The following is a 19,265-nucleotide window of genomic DNA, read 5'->3' as shown; positions in this document are numbered from 1 at the left end:
AGAGGGGAAAATTGTTACAACTAAACATCAGCACTAGTGAGAACTGGCTGGGTCCACTGAACTAATCTGTACACTGTAATTACCTATGAAGCATTAAATACAAAAACCAGTTCTTTACTTGCATCCCAACATGCTCAGTTGTCTGAGCATGTTAATTTTTTAAAAGGATTACAGAGGATTTATTATACAGCCAACCTGCCTGAGTTGGGCATTTGGAAAACATTCTTCTAAGGGATGGTGTAGAGAGCACTGAAGTTTACATTGTGGTATAGCCTTTGTTGCAGTAAGTGATGGTAACCCATTTGAGCAGCCGTATGATCTGAATAGTCTGTGGAGTATGATGACTTATGGCTACATAAGTCACCGTAAATAATCCCAGTTACCCTGCAGAGTAACACTCTTGGCTGAGCATAATATATAGCTTTAATCAGGACCCAGTATAATTCCATAGTACAGAAGCTGGTTTGTTCTTCTCAGTCTATGTGATACTACTTTGTTTCATTCTTATTCTTCTGTCGCTCCCGAAAGATAGTTCATTTAAGAACACTGTGCCTGGATATGGTGGCTCATGCCTGTAATCCCATCACCTTGGGAAGCCAAAGTGAGAGGATCACTTTGGAGTTCGAGACTAGCCAGGGCAACAAAGGGAGACCCTATTTCTACAAAAAGTTTAACTTAGCTGAGTATGGTGGCACCGGCCTGTGGTCCCAGGTACTCGGGAGGCAGAGGCTAGAGGATCATTTGAGCCCAGGAGGCCGATGCTGCAGTGAGCTGTGATTGTGCCACTGCCCTCCAGTCTGAGCAACAGAGCGAGTCCCTGTCTCAAAGAGAACAGGAATGCTGCTTTTTTTCCTTAAACTTCATACTTTTAAAGTATAGATACATTATTTCCCTTGCTGGAATGGAGACTATATCCTGTCCAAAGAAACTGCTATGTATAAATTACGAAACTAAAATTATTTCTTCAACATGTTTAATATTATGCATTAGTCTTGAAGTGATGTAGGGTCAAATTCAATGTAAAAGCCTTCCAGCATACCTACATTTCAGGCCCTGGAACCTGTCCTCATTTCTTTTTATTTTTATCAACTTGCAGTCTAAAATACCACAGAGGAAAATTTCTAGCTGTTCTTCCTAGATGCTGACAGGTCTGCTTAGGAGAGTAAAGATTTAGAGACATAGCATAACATTGGTACGAGTCTCTAAGACTCAGACTTTGGCCTATCTCCCCCCACCCACGGCGTTTTTTTTTTAATTGATGCAAAAAATTGAATCCCAGAGAAAGATGACTTATCTGAGTTTACATAGAAGTTAGTTAGGGGCAGGGCTGGGATTTCAGACTTAGGTCTTCTGGTTCCCCATGTCATTTTCTTTTCCTGTTGTATACCATGCTTCCTGTGGGAATTAGAAGACGGCAATTGTAGAAAAACAACTCCACATTTTTAGCGAGGATTCTAAAGTAAAATTAATCCATCAACAATTCCCCAGTTACTTTAATCATAATTTCAACACTTGTTTTAACATGTTTCCTTGGTGTTTAGTCTTTAAAGAAAGCTACATACCATAGTTTGATTAACAGAATTCCTTGTTCAGTGCTATTCCTTTAATTTATGTGAAGTTACTGGATTTCTGGTTACACTTAAGCAAACTGAATTTCAATTCCTACTTTCTCTTTAGAAAATTGATGTAATTTAGGCCCGGCACGGTGTTCATGCCTATAATCCCAGCATTTTGGGAGGCCGAGGCAGGCAGATCATGAGGTCAGGAGATCAATACCATCCTGGCTAACACAGTGAAACCCCATCTCTACTAAAAATACAAAAAATTAGCTGGGTGTGGTGGCACGTGCCTGTAGTCCCACCTACTCGGGAGGCTGAGGCAGGAGAATCACTTGAACCCAGGTGGCAGAGGTTGCAGTGAGCCTGGATCATGCCACTGCACTCCAGCCTGGGCTACAGAGCAAGACTCCGTCACAAAAAAAAGAAAAAAGAAAAAATTGATGTAATTTGATATGATGTATAGCTTACATCTGGTTCCTCCTTTTTGGGTTTTTTTGGGGTTACGTATAGTCTTACAGACTGAGTTCTTTTGTCTTTTTTTTTTTTTTTTTTTTTTTTTTTGAGACAGTCTCACTCTGTTGCCCAGGCTGGAGTGCAGTGGCGCGATCTCGGCTCACTGCAAGCTCCGCCTCCCGGGTTCATGCCATTCTCCTGCCTTAGCCTCCCAAGTAGCTGGGACTATAGGCACTCGCCACCATGCCCGGCTAATTTTTTGTATTTTTAATAAAGATGGGGTTTCACCGTGTTAGCCAGGATGGTCTTGATTCTGGCCTCGTGATCCGCCTCTTGGCCTCCCAAAGTGCTGGAATTACAGGCGTGAGCCGCCACACCCAGCCCTTTTGTCTTTTTTGTTTGGAAGATGTTTTTGCATGAGGATCTAGGTTGAATTAGTACCTGAAACTATGTTAATGAACTTGCTTTTTTATGTGCTTATTTTCCAGGTCAAGAGCAATCTGAATCCAAATGCAAAGGAGTTTGTTCCTGGGGTGAAGTACTGAAATATTTGAGTAGACGGGGCCCTCTTTTGGTGGATGTAGCACAATTTCCACACTGTGAAGGCAGTATTAGAAGACTTAATTGTAAAAGCTCTCTCGTCACTGTGTTACACTTATGCATTGCCAAAGTTTTTGTTAGTCCTGCATGCTTAATAAAAGTGCTGAGACTGTTATTAAGTAAAAAGCTGTCAAACACTTACTGAAAATAGAATTGGCCCCATGGCTTGATGTGAAGACAGCAAGGAAAGAAGCACCAGTCAAGTTGTGAACAAGCACCAAATTAAAAGACCTAAACCTTACTAAATTGTCTTTTTTTGAGGCTAAACTGGTCCCTTAGGGTTAACTAACACTTGTTAATGTCTAAACTTTAAAATCAGTAAATTTAATTTGAGTTCCTACTGTTAAGCATATTTCTCAGACTTAAATTTGATTATGTCCCCATCAAAAAGAATCTCCATTTTCTGAAGGTCTATTAGTCAGAGATAATTTGTTATAGACGAGTATGTCATATTACTGAGGCTACAAGGTAGTCAGCAGATGAGTGCCATTCCAGGCTTTTCTGGTACATTATTGTGTTAGAAATACTGAGTTATAATGTTACATCTGAGGAAGTATGTAATTTGAGAATTGTAACTTCTAAGGGATTCACTGCATCATAGCTATGCCTGTATAGAGTCTAACATATGACCAATGCCAACCCATAATCCAGCTGAACAAAGATACTGTAACATTATGATTTGAGTGGTGCTTTTCCTTGCTTTGTTAACCATCACAAGAGTCTGCAGCACAACTTTTCTTTTAACAAAGCTAGAACAGTTTTGGCTTCTTAAACTTCATATTTGGGTAGGTTAAGCTGCCATACGTGTTCAGTGTGAATAGCGTTTAAGTTGAAAATATTGTAAAAAAATTATATTTTTTCAAAAATATTTAAAAAAATAAATAATAGTAGAACTGAGCAGATGGTTGTGTTTATTGGTGCTAGAATGTACTGTAGTGGTGTTACTCACTTGAGTATGGGCCCAGTGCCTCAGGACAATCTTGCTGGCAAAATATGCTAAGATTTCAGGCTTTGTTAGATTCTAACTAACAGGTATGTTGTTATGCAAGTATCTGTCCAGAATACAGCAATAGAATAACCCCATTGCCCCTCCTTGCTTCTTAATCACCTCAGACTTCAGTGTCAGTGGAATCCTAGATAGTCATGTAACAAACTTTATGGCTGACCAATATGATGGTGACCTTACTCTAATAGAACCTCTATTGTTTTTTGTTCTTCACAAGGGCTTTTCTTGAGCTTGTTAGGTTGAAAAAGATTAAGAAAGCCATATAGACAGTTCTGACTCACATTCTTCTGGGAGTGGGGGGAGGTTCTTTGGTGTGGTCACGTGTACCCCAGTGTGTGGTTGGTTGGTTGGTTGGTTGGTTGGTTTTTGGAGACGAAGTCTTGCTCTATTTTTTTTTTTTTTTTTTTTTTTTTGAGACGGAGTCTCACTCTGTCACCCAGGCTGGAGTGCAGTGGCCGGATCTCAGCTCACTGCAAGCTCCGCCTCCCGGGTCCACGCCATTCTCCTGCCTCAGCCTCCCGAGTAGCTGGGACTACAGGCGCCCGCCACCTCGCCCGGCTAGTTTTTTGTATTTTTTAGTAGAGATGGGGTTTCACTGGGTTAGCCAGGATGGTCTCGATCTGCTGACCTCGTGATCCGCCCGTCTCGGCCTCCCAAAGTGCTGGGATTACAGGCTTGAGCCACCGCGCCCGGCCAGTCTTGCTCTATTGCCCAGCCTGGAGTATAGTGGCGCGATCTCAGCTCACTGCAACCTTCACCTCCCAGGTTCAAATGATTCTCCTGCTTCAGCCTCCCAAATAGCTAGGATTACAGGTGTCTGCCACCACACCTGGCTAATCTTTGTATTTTCAGTAGAGACCAAGTTTCACCATGTTAGCCAGGCTGGTCTTGAACTACTGAGTTCAGGTTAACCACCTGCCTTGGCCTCCCAGAGTGCTGGGATTACAGGCGTGAGCCACCACACCCAGCCTTTCTTTCTTTATTTATTAATTTATTTATTTATTTTTGAGACAGAGTCTCACTCTTTCACCCAGGCTGGAGTGCAGTCGTGCAATCTCGGTTCAATGCAACCTCTGCCTCCTGGGTTCAATCGATTCTCCTGCCTCAGGCTCTGGAGTAGCTGGGGATTACAGGCGCCTACCACCACGCCTGGCTAATTTTTGTATTTTTTTAGTAGAGATGGGGTTTTGCCATGTTGGCCAGGCTGGACTCGAACTCCTGACCTCAGGTGATCGCCGGTAAGAGTAAAAATTCTCGAATGTGGCTTTTGTTGGGAAAAAAAGAAAAGGGGGCTCTAGGTTGGGCGCAGTGGCTCAAACCTGTAATCCCAGCACTTTGGGAGGCCAAGGCAGGTGAATCATTTGAGGTCAGGAGTTTGAGACCAGCCTGGCCAACATGGTGAAACCCTGTCTCTACTAAAAATACAAAAATTAGCTGGGCGTGGTGGTACGCAGCTGTAATCCCAGCTACTCAGGAGGCTGAGGCAAGAGAATTGCTTGAACCCAGGAGATGGAGGTTGCAGTGAGCCAAGAAGGCGCCACTGCACTCCAGCCTGGGCGACAGAACAAGACTCTGTCTCAAAAAAAATAAAAGGCGGGGGGGTGGGGGCTCTAACCAGACTTCCTGGATGTGAATCCTGTGATCGTGGGCATGTCACTTAACCTCTCTGTACCTTCCTTTCCACATCTCTAAAATGGCAGTAATAACTGTCTCTGGATTATGTGAGTAGTTAATATATGTAAGCACTTAAGACATAGAAAGCCCTGTTGTAAGTGTTGTTATTTTTACTATTAAGGAGTCATCTAGGCTAACCTCTCTTTTTGGGAACTTTTCTTGTCTGTCTGGGGGAATGTGCACATTGAACCCACTTCAGTGTTTAGTAGAGAGCCAGGCATCTGCATTACATATAGTGATGGAAGGTTTCCGAGCATCAGCTGCCCATGCATTCTGAAGCCCTAAGGACAAAGGATCACTTCATTAGGGCTTGTACAGGTGTTCTTTAGGATAAAGGCATCCTGTTTTAGGTGGTTTTAATTTTATGACGTTATTGAAACAAAGCAGTGTATATGAGAAGATTTTTCCTGTTCTTGTGCTGTATTTCTCAGCATTTTCCATGTCGCATATCAAAGTGATACTTGTCTAGCATACTGAAGTACAAGAATGAGGCTGCCCATGGCTGGGGTTCTTAGCTCAAAGACTCTAATTGGCCCAGATTCTGCCCAGGTGTCTGGAAGGCTAGAGGATCTGCATTTCAGCATACTTGTAGCCTCTTAGTGGCCCACACTAGTTGGGAAGTTCTGCTCTTACTATGAAATGGTAAAGGAATTCCACCCAAAATCCGTATATTTACTTTTTACCCAGCTCACCTTCTCTTTGAGGACATTCAAACAGTTTACAGGAAAGATAACTGAGTAGTTTGGTTTCTCTTTGGTTAAAGCGTAAGAATTTTTTTGTTTTGTTTTGTTTTGTTTTGTTTTTGAGATGGAGTCTTGCTCTGTCGCCCAGGCTGGAGTGCAATGGCACGATATTGGCTCACTGCAAGCTCCCTCTCCCAGGTTCACGCCATTCTCCCGCCTCAGCCTCCCGAGTCGCTGGGACTACAGGCGCCCACAACCGCGCCCGGCTAATTTTTTTTTGTATTTTTAGTAGAGACGGTGTTTCACCGTGTTAGCCAGGATGGTCTCAATCTCCTGACCTCGTGATCCGCCGGCCTCGGCCTCCCAAAGTGCTGAGATTACAGGCATGAGCCACTGCACCCGGCCAAGAATGTTTTGATTATTCAGCCCTCCCACAAAAACCATAGACACATCCTACCTTTCCTGGAAGTCATTTTTCAGACCTTGGTGCACACAGATGCAGTTTCTATATTTTCTGGAGTGTCTTCTGGAATTGCAAACTCATCTTTTGAACTTGAAGAAAATCCTTTGAAGACTGGACAGATAGGAATGTATTTCAGAAAGGCAATTCTTTTTACTATGCCCATCCCAATGGGGAAATCGTAGCTCTTGAGGCTGGAAGACGTGTCACTGTTGGCATGAGCCCCAGCTTTCCACTGTATCAGACCACGCTCCTCTGGGCTCCCTGGAAGAGGACAGTGGGATCATTTACCAAGGCCAGCAACCGTCAGCCGCCCCCACTTTCCGTAACGCACTCCTAAGGCAGACTTCTGGAATCAAGTATCTTTCTTAACTATCATTTGGTCCTAAAAAGTGGCTGAATCTATGGTTTCTGAGCTCCTAATTTGGCCAGAGCTCTAAGGAACACTAAAGGATACTAGTTATAATTAGTATTTATTGTATAACTACAGTGTGCCAGGCTGTGTGCTAAGTGCTTTAATTTCATTATATTGTTTCTTCAAAACATACCCCTGGGAGGTGTATAGACACCATTGTACAAATTTTTATTTTATTTATTTATTTTTTTGAGAGAGAGTCTTGCTCTGTTCCCCAGGCTGGAGTGCATTTGCGCGATCTCGGCTCACTGCAAGCTCCTCCTCCCGGGTTCAAGCGATTATCCTGCCTCAGCCTCCTTAGTAGCTGGGATTACAGGCATGCACCACCACGCCCAGCTAATTTTTGTATTTTTAGTAGAGATGGGATGTCACTATGTTGGTCAGGCTGGTCTTGAACTCCTGACCTTGTGATCCACCCGGCTTGGCCTCCCAAAAGTGCTGGCATTATAAGCATGAGTTACTATGCCCGGCCTATGCAAACTTCTAAGATGAAGAAAGGGACAAAAATATTATTGTCAACCTCTGTGAGTGTGTGGGTAATGTGTGTTAGGCCCATGGGAACCAAATCAGGCCCAGATTGTGTTCTAGGGGTAAGGCAGGCATATTTTGAAACACTATAATCAGTATTAACATTTCGTATTATGATTCCATATGTGAAAAACTCATTTTTATAATACAAACTTCAGAAAGTCAAGCTAAATAAAATCTTTGATGGAGGTAGGGATACACCAAATTTTTTTTTTTTTTTTTTTTTTTTTTTTTTTGAGACAGAGTATTGCTCTGTTGCCCAGGATGGAGCGCAGTGGGTTGATCTCGGCTCACTGCAGCTTCAGCCTCCCAAGTAGCTGGGATTACAGGTGTGAGCCACCGTACCTGGCTAATTACTCTATTTTTAATAGAGATGGGGTTTCAGCATGTTGGCCAGGCGCTGGTCTCAAACTCCTGACCTCAAGTGATCAGTCCGCCTTGGCCTCGCAAAGTTCTGGGATTATAGGCGTGAGCCACTGCGCCTGGCTAGTAATTTTTACAACTAGGAATTTTCCCTCAGGTGGAGGAGCGTCACATGAGATCTCAGGTTTTCACAAGAGGGCTGGGATCGACAAAGACTGAAATACTATAAATCTAGCAGAAGGAGTGGGGATTTCCACTTGCTGGCCGTCCAGGCTGAGAACAAACCCATGAGTAGCACAAACCAAGTTATGTTCCAAAATCTCACAGGAGAGGGCACTGAGGGAAGGTGAATTCCCCAGGGAAGACTACCTGGAAGAGACACTGTTTGATTGGGCTTGGCTCTACAAAGGGCACACACAGTCTGGAAGAGACACTGTTTGATTGGGCTTGGCTGTACAAAGGGCACACACAGTGGGCAGAGTAGAGTGGGATGAGCCGTAGGTGTGGTGTAGGACTATGTTCCTGGTGTCTGATTACCTCGCACCACTGCCAAGACATACGTGGCAGCCAGCCCAGAGCTCTGTCTAGCAGACCAGCCAGCCTGCCCACTACATCCCAACCTTCAGTGCCTTCTCTACTCTCCAAGCCCCCTCCTTTTTCCTAGGCCTCACCCACTCTCCCTCATCAAACCCTCCCAATAACTCCAGCCCAGCTTCATTGATTTCATTGCTTGCTTAAATCTAGTTTTACCACCTATCTTGTGCCAGGAGCTCCTCTACACAAATTGTTACTGACTTAACACTTTTTGGCATATCCTCCTCAGTGTCTGATTCAGGGCCAAGCTGGTAAGCTCTAGCAGCATGTGCTGAACTAAACAGACTGCCTTCTAGTTTGGGCTATGGATAGGTAAAGACAAAGAACACCCTGTCTCTACTAAAAATACAAAAAATTAGCCAGGCGTGGTGACCGGCGCCTGTAGTCCCAGCTACTTGGGAGGCTGAGGCAGGAGAATGGCGTGAACCCAGGAAGCGGAGCCAAGATCACGCCACTGCGCTCCAACCTGGGCGACAGAGCGAGACTCTGTCTCAAAAAAAAAAAAAAAAAGCAAGTGCAAATTGACCCATCCCCAGCAGGAAGTTAAGGGCTGGAAAAGGCTTTTGCTATTCCATGGTTAAGGACAGGGTTTTGAGCCAGCTAGACCTTAGTTTGAATCCAGATTGTGTGACCTTAGGCAAGTGACTTAACCTCCCTGAGCTTTAGGTTCCTCAGTGTATACTGAAGACTGCTGAGCTTATGTGGCATGACACACAGGATGACAGTTGTGATGCTCAGGTGGGTTGAAAGGTGGGGTATAAGGGACTCAGCGGTTCTACAGCTGTCGTTAAGGATAGCTTAATCTAGCCACCCAAGTCACAAAGAAGCCTCTTCATGTACAGACGCCTACCCAGATGCTCTCCATCTCCTCATATCCCCTAGGCACTGAGGCTGCCACTTGACTGTCTCAGGCCCATAGGATGGTCTGTTCCAGCCCCAATCTAGCATCCTCTAAATGGGGAGGGGTGAGTACCATGTTCAAATACCCACCCATCCATTGAAGGGACAGCTGCTACCAAGAGCACCCTCTGATTCTGCCTAAAATCCTATGGGGAACCCTGGCCCTCCTCTGTCCTCCCCAACCCAAACCACCAGCTGTGCAGAGACAGCCTCTGACACCTATGTTATATGAATATAAACACTTCGATTTTCAGACAGAGGGAGGAAGACAGGACCTGTGGCTGTGATCAGGCCGGTAAGTGACTGGGGATGGAGGCCCATCTTCTTGCTGCTACCATCCCTTATGTCCCTATACTGATGCAATCATTAACTCCCGTCTCCATGGAGCCTTCCCCAGTCCTGCAGCGCAGGTCCCCTGAAGCCCTCCAGCAGAGGCAGTATGGTGCATTGGATGGGACACAGGCTATTGACTGTGTCAGATGGACGTTGTTAAAAATCCCAGATTTAGTGAGATGGTATATAGCATGCACTTGTACTCTCAGCTCCTCAGGTGGCTGAGGCAGAAGGACTGCTTGAGTCCAGGAGTTTGAGGCTGTAGTATGCTATGATCACACCTGTGAATAACCACTGCACTCTAGCCTGGGCAACATAGACCCCCATCTCAATTTAAAAATAGAGGCCAGGCGTGGTGGCTCATGCCTGTAATCCTAGCCGAGGTGACTAGGATTTGGGAGGCCAAGGTGGGCGGATCACCTGAGGTCAGGAGTTTGAAACTACCCTGGCCAACGTGGTGAAAGCCTGTCTCTACTAAAAATACAAAAATTAGCTGGGCGTGGTGGTGTGCGCCTGTAATCCCAGCTACTTGGGAGGCTGAGACAAGAGAATCGCTTGAGCTCAGGAGGTGGAGGTGGCAGTGAGCTGAGATCATGCCATTGTGCTCCAGCCTGGGTGACAAGAGCAAGACTCCGTCTCAAAAAAAAGAAAAAAAAAAAAATAGAGGCCAGGTGTGGCTCACACCTATAATCCCAGTACTTTGGGAGGCTGAGATGGGAGGATCACTTGAGCCCAGGAGTTCGAAACCAATCTTGGCAATAAAGTGAGACCCCATCTCTACAAAAAATTCAAAAATTAGCCGGGCATGGTGGCATGCACCTGTGCACTGGTAATCCCAATTACTTGGGAGGCTGAGGCAGGAGGGTCACTTAAGCCCAGGAGTTTGAGGCTGTAGTGAGCTATGATTGCGCCACTGCACTCTGGTCTGGGTGATAGTCCGAGACCCTGTCTCAATTAAAATATATATCCCAGATTTGCGATGTTTTAATTTTTTTTTTTTTTTTTTTTTTTTTTTTTTTTTTTTTTTTGGGACGGAGTCTCACCCTGTCACCCAGGCTAGAGTGCAATGGCACGATCTCGGCTCACTCAACCTTTGCCTCCCAGGTTCAAGCAATTTTCCTGCCTCAGCCTCCTGAGTAGCTGGGATTACAGGCACCCACCACCACACCCAGCTAATTTTTACATTTTTAGTAGAGACAGGGTTTTACCATGTTGGCTAGGTGGTCTCGAACTCCTGACCTCGTGATCTGCCCACCTCAGCCTCCCAAAGTGATGGGATTACAGGCATGAGCCACCACACCTGGCTTCGATGTTTTAATTTTGTGACTTTATGACTGTGGTTTTTGAGGATGAAGTAAGACACTTAGCTCTGCCTGACCTATAGTAGATGTTTGGTAAATGTTAACTGTTTGTTATCAGAGCACCTGATGACATTTATTTTATATATTTACTGGCACCTTTATGTGGGCCCCACAAAGTATCCTCCACAATCTTTGCAAAAAGCTCTGGTACCAAAGGGAAATATTAGTGGCTCTTCTAGTCGCCATTGTGGCAGGCTGCTGACATATTTGGAGTGGATGGATTTTGCCAACAAACTGATGCTGCATTTATCTCTGTCCTACTCTGAAAAAGCAAAGACATCCCTTAGCCCAGTGGCTATTAAGAAATGGAGAGGAGGCCAGGTGCAGTGGCTCATGCCTGTAATCCCAGCTGGTGGATTACTTGAGGTCAGGACTTCAAGACCAACCTGCCCAACATGGTGAAACCCCCATCTCTACTAAAAATATGAAAATTACCTGGGCATGGTGGCAGGCACCTGTAGTCCCAGGTACTCGGGAGGCTGAGGCAGGAGAATTACTTGAACCCCAGAGGTGGAGGTTGCAGTGAACTGAGATTGTACCACTGCACTCCAGCCTGGGTGACAGGGTGAGACTCCATCTCAAAAAAAAAAAAAAAGGAAAAAAAAGAAAGAAATGGAACAAATGGAAAGGAAAGGATTCACAGGACCCAGCAGTGACTCTCCTGGCCCAATCCTCTTCAAGACTTCTGAGGCATGTCTGTGCCTCATTCTCTCCCTCCAGCCAGTGAGAACTCCGCCAGCCCATCTGTTCCTGATGCTCCCTGCAGGGACTGCATCGCATGGTACCTAGCCACAGCTCCAGCTTAGAGGCCATCTGTTGGAATGCATGAGTCCTGCTTAGTTCTTCATTACCCTCCCAGGACTGAACCATACCTGGCACTGTGTTGTCAAGTATGAAAGCAAGGCACCCGCCCACAAACATCTCCGTGGTCAGCAGCACAGTCAGAATCTGATCCACTTCAAGAATGCCTGTGGAATAGGCCAAGGGCCAATGGGTGTCATGGCCCAATTCGGAGACCAGAGTTGAGGGACTTCCTCTTGTGCAGCCATGGCAAAGGAACAGTACAAAGCCCTGTCTCAAACCTATCTCTGTCTTTCCTATCTCTGGGTTCAAATCCCAATTCTGCCAGTTGCTAGTTGTTCACCTGGGACAAATCACTGAGCCTCTCTGAGCCTCATGTTGCTCATCTGGAAAGTTGAAATGATAATGGACAAATGATAAATATAGATAAATAGATCTATGGAGCTGTTTTGAAAAATAAGCACATGTAAAGGTCAATATCTGTCCACAGGAAGTGTCTTAGTAAAGGACAGCTGTGACCCAGGCTCTCAGCTGCTGATTGACACCCAGAGTTGGGTAGGATTTGTGGCTGTAGCTGTGTGGAGCCTTTGAGGGAGGGGGCTGTGCTCAAAGTTTTGGGCCCACCCCACCTTTGGAGACAGTAAACAGCTGGAGGCACCTGTATTGATGGCTCCAGGGTTGGACTCCAGGTAATTGGGCAGCGTGAGCCCAAAGAACATGGAAAATCCGAGCACGAAGAGGTTGCGAGAGGAGTTCATGTCCACAAATTGCAGGTTGGACAGCCCCACAGCTGTAATCATGCCTAAGGGCGCAAGAGAACCACTGGAGGCGTCGCGCACGCGCAATCCAGGTGGGTCCCACCACTCGGTGACCTGCACCGCGACCCGTGGCCCGCGCCAGACACTCACCAAACAGAGTGCAGAACATGCCTCCCAGGATGGGGTCAGGGAGCGAGGCGAAGAGGGCCGTGAACTTGCCGATGGTGCCCAGGACCAGCATGATAGCCGCACCATACTGCACCACGCGCCGGCTGCCCACCTGCCGGGGAGCCAGCGGAGGAGCTAGACCAGGGGACGAGGCTGGGGCGGGGTTAGTTCCAGGGGCGGGGTTAGTTCCAGGGGCGGGGCCCGTTATAAGAGCAAGGCATAAACTTGCTGGGGCTTGATGCGGGGACGAGGCCTCTCAAAGACAGGGTGGGGCTAAACCAAAGTGGGGACGGGGTTGGGGCGGGGCCTACGGCCCACAGAATTAGATCGGGACTTGGCTCCGGCTCGTCGCGACACCTTGGTAATCCCCAGGACGCCAATGTTGGGACTGGAAGAGGTGGACCCGTTGCCCGTGCCCAACAGCCCCGCGATGATGCAGCAAATGCCTTCGGTGAAGATGCCCCTGTAAGGAAAGGGCGAGTTGGGGCTCGGTCCAGCCTCTGCACCAGCCTGTGTTCCCCATCATCTTAGCGGTCCGCCGTCTTCTGGCGCTGTGGGGGCTGCAGCTAACAGCTGTAGCACTCCTTACTCCAGGCCAGAGTGCTCAGGCTCCAAAGCTAGTCCCAGTGCCCTGGCACTTAAATTCTGTGGGCAATTCTGGCCTTCAATTTCCTCCTGGGATAAATACCAGTGCCCGTCTCACAAAATGCTTCACAGATTGCATAAGAATGCACAGCCAGAGCCGGGCACGTCGAGGGCTGTCAATGATGGTGGTTCCCCTCGGACTCCGCCGTCTTCTCAGCTACTCCCAGCAACCACAGAGGGGTGATAAGAGGGCACCCCCATAGCACAAGCAAGGAGAATGAGGTCTGGAGCGTGTTCCCGACTTGCCTAAGCCTAGCCCCTGGGCCTGCACCCCGTTCCTGTGTGTGTGCTTCCTGGAGGACCCCTGAGGAGATCAGATACTGAGGAGGGCAGGTAGGCTACCTGTTGATAGCATGTACTGGAGGGGGTGGCGCACCAGCCAGGCGCGCACAGGCGTAGTAATCTCCAATGGACTCAATGATGCCTGCCAGAGTGGCGCTGAACATTCCCAGGACGGCAGCTGCAGTCACTGTGGGCAGGCCCCACTGACCTGTGCCGGAGGGAGACAGGATGGTTGGCTACAGTGAGGAGACTGTGATGGTTAGGAATAGACAGGGCAGTGCTGGAAGGAGCAAGAGCAGGTAAGGAGACCTCAGGCTGGGATGGGAGCTATACAGTTGTGGGAGCTTATTTGGGTCACTCAGAGCCAGGAAGTGGGACTGAAGCTTTGTCTAAGTAAAACACTGCTCTGCTGGGCACACTATAAATGTGCGGCTAATGCTAGGCGTGTCACCTGCTGGACTGGGGTCACCAGGATTGTCTCATAGGTGGTCTCAGTTGGGGACAGAGGGGCCCAAGGGATGTTGCTCACAGGGGTAGGGGATGCGGATCCAGGGCGCAATAGCCATGATGTCACCACGGGCATCGGTTCGTGCCTGGAAGCCATAGGCTTTCGGGTCTGTGGGCAGCACGTCTGTCAAGGTCAGGACATAGCAGAGCAGCCACACGGTCATGATGGCCAGCACGATCTGAAGCAGGGGGGTGGGGGGCACTGAAGGCACTGGAGGTCTCTGTCCAGGCTAACCTGCTCCCACCTCAGCCCAAGCCCTGGCCATAGTCCCAGCCCCAGGCGCCTGCCAGGTCCTCACAGGAAACATTTTGAAGATCTGGATGCGAAGAAGAGTGAGGCCCTTGCCCCAGCGGTAGACAGGCAGCAGGAAGGTGAGGTTGCGCAGGTACTGGGAGAAGAGGATGATCAGGAGAATGGAGCTGGGGGCAGAGGCACAATCAGGAAGTGGACGGGAGGCCAGGCTGGGGCCAGGATCCGGGAAGAAGGATGAAGGACATGAAGAGGGTGGGGTGCTGGGGCTGGGCAGGGATCAGGCCTGGTGCCTGCTCACCAAGCTGAGATGCCCCAGTGGGAGCCAGCTCGGTCGCCAGCAGCTTGGAAGACAGAGAGGCCAATGAGGGAGACAGTGGGGGTGACTGTGAGAGGCCCAATGTAGTTTAGCAGGGCCCCAGGCAGCCCCAGCAGGCCAATCACCACCTCCACCACGCTGGACACCATGATTGCACCCTGGACCTGGAAGGGCAAACATCAGCTGTAAGTCACCATGTAAAGGTTGTGACCTGGCTACTGTTAGCAGGAACAAAGCTCCTGGACCACCTCCTTAAATCCCCAAACTCAGCGGCCACCCTCACTTCCATATAGCCCCTCCTCAGGACCCAGCTTCTACCCTTATGTGCAAACCCACCTCCCGTATCCGTGGGTGCCAGATATGAGAGGTATTCAGGGGCAGACTCCAGTTACCGTAGATCTCCTCTGGGGGTAGAGTCAGGGACACACACATGGACCAGGTACAGAGACAAGAGAGGGAGAGAAGATGCTGCCATGACTGCACCCTGGTGTCTGGACCCGGGACAGTTGCTCAGACCTCCAGGTCTCTGGGCCTTCCCTTTTCCCCAGTGTGGACCCCAGAAGTGTACCCACCTTCCGAGGGGCATTTCCATCTCTCCAGAGCCAGTATGGCTTTGGCTGGAACCAGAAATGCAAAGGCACTGGCCTGAAACAGCGGCAGCCTGAAGGAGAGGCACAGAGCAACAGGGTGGGGAGGAAGGATATAGATGGGGGGGGAGGAGGGATATAGACATGGGGAGAGATCAGGAAAGGAGAGCACAGAGAGAATGACAGAGACACGAGGAATAAGGGCAGATGAAAGTCGCTGAGGCCCCAGGGAAGACCAACTGTAACATTTTGGCTGCCCAAGGAAGAAAACAAATGGAGCCCCCAACTCAAAACCTGCCCCCTTTCCTTCCCACCACCAGCTCCTGCACTGTTAGGAGGGAGCACCTGCCCGGAAGTGGACAGCTCAGTTCCCACATCCAGATTTCTCTCACAATCTTCCCCTGCCCGCCACCGCTCAAACAGCTCAAATGCCACCCAGGCCTAGGGCTGTGCACTCGGGAGCGTGGGGCCCTGGGAGGGTGGGCTGTTGAAGAGGCTGGCACCGGCCCTGGGAGCCAGCTCAGGGCTGCCATTTGGGCAGTATTCAGAATGGGGCTTAAGAGCGGAGAGCTGGCCAGGCTTGGTGGTTCATGCCTGTAATCCCAGCACTTTGGAAGGCCAAGGCGGGTGGATACAAATGCAAAATTAGCCAGGCATGGTGGTGCGTGCCTGTAATCCCAGTTACTCGGGCGGCTGAGGTAGAAGAATCGCTTGAACCTAGGAGGTGGAGGTTGTGGTGAGCCAAGATTATGCCACTGCACTCCAGCCTAGGCAACAAGAGTGAAACTCTGTCTCCAAAAAAAAAAAAAAAAAAAAAATGGGGAGAGCCAGCGAGGGTACATTCCCTTCCCTTAATTCCCTTCCCTTAAACTTGCAGATGCTTGGTTTTTGAGTGTGCCTAGATCAAGGTTCCCAGGGTCAGGGCTGCGCTGCCCAGCTCTAAGGCTGGCCTGGGATAGGAGAAGCAGTTGGAGGCAGATAGTGGCTTTTTTGTCTCACCGGTGTCCTCTGGGAGCCCACCTGCTCCTGCTGTGTGGATCACAGTGGGGGGGGAGGGGGAGCTGGGCGGCTCACCGGATGCCCAGGGTGGTCTGGATGAGAGTGGTGATGCCCACGCATGTGAAGATGGTGCCGATGAGCTGACTAACCATGTGCTGGTCGTGGCCCACACACAGCGCCTCAGCCAGCAGGAAGGGCACGGCGATGGTGCCACTGAAGCATGTCAGGTAGTGCTGGGCGGAGGGAGAGAGCAGAGTGCATGAGGCAGGACCCTAGAGCTCCAGGGAGAGGGGACAGCCTAGTGTCCTCATGCCTGCCTCAGCAGGCCTTGACCTGGCTGCCTGCCCAGGAGAGGCAGTCCCCACAAGGGATTCCCAGAGAGCTACTGCTGACCACTCTGGGGGTCACTAATTTCCACCCAAGTTATTCCTGTGGCTTCCATGGAGTTGGCTCTGTACCCTGTCACCAACACTCCACCTGGCAAGTGTCACACGCCCCCAGGGAGTTCATCCTCTTTCAGGACTCAGTCTCTTCCCCACCCCTGCCTGCTGACAGCCATGTGCTGACCTCAGGTTTTTCTTCTTGTTACCCAGGATACTCCCTGCTGGCCAGGGACAGGCTGGAGTCACCGCGGAGTGTGCAGAGTGAGGGCAGGGAGGCCCTGGGGGACCCACCTGGAAGCCCAGCAGGATGCACAGGTACCAAGGCGGCACGTCCTCGATCTTGTACAACATGTCAAACTTAGGCTCTGTGGGTAGGGGGGTCGGAGGGTCCCTGGGGGATTCATGCTAGGGGCAGCAGAGATAAGTAGCTTAGGGTGGAGTGATGGGGACAGGCAAAATCCATTCTGCCCCGAAAACAATCAGGCAGCCTGAGTGGCCTGTCAGCAACTGAGAGTGGGGTCCCTGCCCTCCCCAACAGTTCATCCACCCGGTTCCCACTCGGCCTGGCCACAGTTGTCTCCCACTTCACATTGCTTCCCACAGGGATGAGTCTATTGTGCCGGCTTCTAGAGCCCTCAGGACCTGTCATTTTAGCCAGGGAAATGGACCCCTAAGTCAGAGGTCTGGGGACCACAGGAGAGGGGGCCAAGAGGGCTCGAGACTGTGGACAAGTCCAATCCGGTCCCACCTCTGCCCCCTGGAGATCTTTGGGGTGTCACTGGCGGGGAGGTTAGGCCTCTCCTGAACCCCAACCTAGAGTCAGCCAGTCCCAAAGCTGCAGGCTTCTTGACCCCCACCCCCACCCATCCCCCAGTTGCCACATTCAGTTTAGGACAGTCACTCTTTATCAAGTTCATCAGAATGTTTATCTCTGGCCTCCCGGGAGAAGGCCTGCACAGGCCCTCCAGCCCCCCACCGCCCCCCGCCCCCACCTAGCCCCCACCCCCAGCCCCCAGCACCTGTGTCGGGCCCTCGGGGTCCTCGTGGGCCCTCATCTTTGGGGCACAGGTTTGAGCAGTTCCTGAGGAGAAGAGGGGAGGACTTTACAAAGGCCAAGGAGGAGGACTTTACTCCACATATCAGGCATTGTTCGAAGTAAATCTGTAACCAGATGCCCAGCTCCGGATTGCGAAAGGGGGGCCTGGGCAGAGGTAATGTATTAACTCTCACTAGGGCAGTAAAAGCCACCTAAGCCTCTGCCACATGTGCCCTTCCCTGCCCACATCTGCACCTGGGTGCTGGACCTGTTCTTGTTTCCCAAGAGAGGGCCAGAGTCGAGGGGGTGAGGACCAGAAGTTTACCAAGCCCCAGGTGAGGGGAGAAAGAGGGAGTGGAAACAGGCACTTATTATGTAACCCCCTGTATGAGGCCCTTCCCCATTTATTAATAACCAGTTCATCATTATCATCATCATCATAGTCATTCTCGTTATTAAGGAATGGCCTTGTGCCAAGAAACATGGATTTGCACTGTCCCAAGTAACCCCTGTGCTGGGCAGTATTAACCCCTTTAACAGCAAAGGAAACAGATTCAGTAGATGTGATTTGACCCAAGCCATGCAGATAGCAAGGTTGCAGAAACCAATCCTAAAATTCAGGTTGGTCTGAGCTGCCTTGCCCCCACCACCTGCACCCCTCAGGGTCCCTGAGGCAGGCAGCAGATGGGCCCCTGCAGATGGAGCTGCCTGTGTCAGGACACAGATCCCTTTCCCTCCCAGTCACATAATTTGTGGGACCCAGTGCAAAGTGAGAATGTGAGGCCTTTATTCCAAAAGTATAAAGAATTTAAAGACAGCAAGAGCATCAGATGGAGCATGGGGCCTTTCTATACACCAAGCCCGGTGTGACTGCCCATCACCCAGCCCAGGAAGGCAGTCCTATGCCCAAACTCTCTCCCCTCCTGGCAGGCCCAGCCCAGCAGGGCCTGAGGATGGCAGGGGGGACATGGGGAGGGGCCCTAAGAGCTCAGGCTCCTCAGCTGGTGAGGGCTAGGCCTGAGGTCCCCATTCTGTTCCCTCTGGGCTGCCCCAGCCCCAGCACTCTAGGGCCTACCTACTTCTGGGTGGCTGTGCCCATGGCCAGGCCCTGCCCGCAGGGCCAAGGGGCAGCACCGCTCTCCAACTGGACAGCAGGTTCATGCCACAGCACTGAGTCCGCCTGCCTGCCGGTGTCCACACTGTTCCTCTGTCCATCCACTTGTCCTCTCCTCTCCCTCTTGGCTCCTACTCCCAATTTCCCAAGTTGCTGGACCAGTTTGAAGCCTCCGCAACTCCCCAGCACTTTCCTCTCCACCCTCTCCTCCCAGAACTCCCCAGGGGGCTGTGGATACCAAGCCCCACCCCTTGCAGACAGGGCTCCATGGACACTCAATTCAACCCAAACCACACAATACACATAAAGAACAAGGTGGAGAACAAGGTCCCAGATCCACAGTAGCACGAAGGGGCCCACACACCAGAACTGATGCAGCCTCTCTAATCACCCCACAGAAAAACACACGTCCATGTCCTGGGGGCCCGGCTCCACACCCTGTCCTACTGACAGCTTAGTGGGTTTCTTGGGCTCTGACTTTCCTCCT

The 19,265-nt window shown here is 49.8% G+C and overlaps 3 protein-coding genes across 5 annotated transcripts in view; 1 reads left to right on the top strand and 2 right to left on the bottom strand.

Moving 5' to 3' along the window:
• The window catches only part of PAIP2 (poly(A) binding protein interacting protein 2), a 29,192-nt gene extending 25,683 nt beyond the window's left edge, over positions 1-3,509 (top strand). Inside the window, exon 4 of the mRNA XM_050795099.1 lies at positions 2,501-3,509. Coding sequence (XP_050651056.1) covers positions 2,501-2,557 — 57 coding nt within the window. The 3' untranslated portion in view covers positions 2,558-3,509. The remainder of the gene's footprint in view (positions 1-2,500) is intronic.
• SIL1 (SIL1 nucleotide exchange factor) overlaps positions 1-15,542 on the bottom strand; it is a 430,788-nt gene extending 415,246 nt beyond the window's left edge. Inside the window, exon 1 of the mRNA XM_050795054.1 lies at positions 15,526-15,542. The gene's annotated coding sequence lies outside the window, so the exon portion shown is untranslated. The remainder of the gene's footprint in view (positions 1-15,525) is intronic.
• SLC23A1 (solute carrier family 23 member 1) lies at positions 957-17,914 on the bottom strand. 3 transcript variants are annotated; one of them, XM_050795032.1, is made up of 15 exons: positions 17,648-17,913; positions 16,920-17,033; positions 16,321-16,478; positions 15,232-15,320; positions 14,996-15,063; positions 14,642-14,823; positions 14,390-14,510; positions 14,113-14,269; positions 13,644-13,791; positions 13,014-13,119; positions 12,639-12,768; positions 12,389-12,532; positions 11,802-11,897; positions 6,433-6,699; positions 957-1,395 (listed from the first exon to the last, which is right to left on the bottom strand). In XM_050795032.1, exons 1-14 carry the CDS (start codon positions 17,681-17,683, stop codon positions 6,452-6,454), a joined length of 1,797 nt encoding a protein of 598 aa, XP_050650989.1. In that variant the 5' UTR covers positions 17,684-17,913; the 3' UTR covers positions 957-1,395; positions 6,433-6,451. The 3 variants fall into 3 exon arrangements, with proteins under 3 accessions (XP_050650989.1, XP_050650990.1, XP_050650991.1); XM_050795033.1 differs by lacking the exon at positions 11,802-11,897 and having other exon boundaries at positions 17,648-17,914; XM_050795034.1 differs by lacking the exon at positions 16,920-17,033 and having other exon boundaries at positions 17,648-17,914.
• Positions 17,915-19,265: the final 1,351 nt, after the last annotated feature.

Source organism: Macaca thibetana, chromosome 6 (assembly GCF_024542745.1).
Source record: "Macaca thibetana thibetana isolate TM-01 chromosome 6, ASM2454274v1, whole genome shotgun sequence".
NCBI lineage: Eukaryota > Metazoa > Chordata > Mammalia > Primates > Cercopithecidae > Macaca > Macaca thibetana.
The sequence above is the reverse complement of the archived record's forward strand: the minus strand, read 5'-3'. Positions and strand labels throughout refer to the sequence as shown.

Excerpts from the sequence above, each read along its gene's own strand:
- SLC23A1 (XM_050795032.1), bottom strand. The coding sequence starts at position 17,683 with ATGAGGGCCCACGAGGACCCCGAGGGCCCGACACAG. Across the intron at positions 15,321-16,320 it reads CAGACCACCCTGGGCATCCG|GCTGCCGCTGTTTCAGGCCA; the intron begins GTGAGCCGCCCA and ends CCTCTCCTTCAG. Across the intron at positions 14,511-14,641 it reads CACTGGGGCATCTCAGCTTG|CTCCATTCTCCTGATCATCC; the intron begins GTGAGCAGGCAC and ends CTCTGCCCCCAG.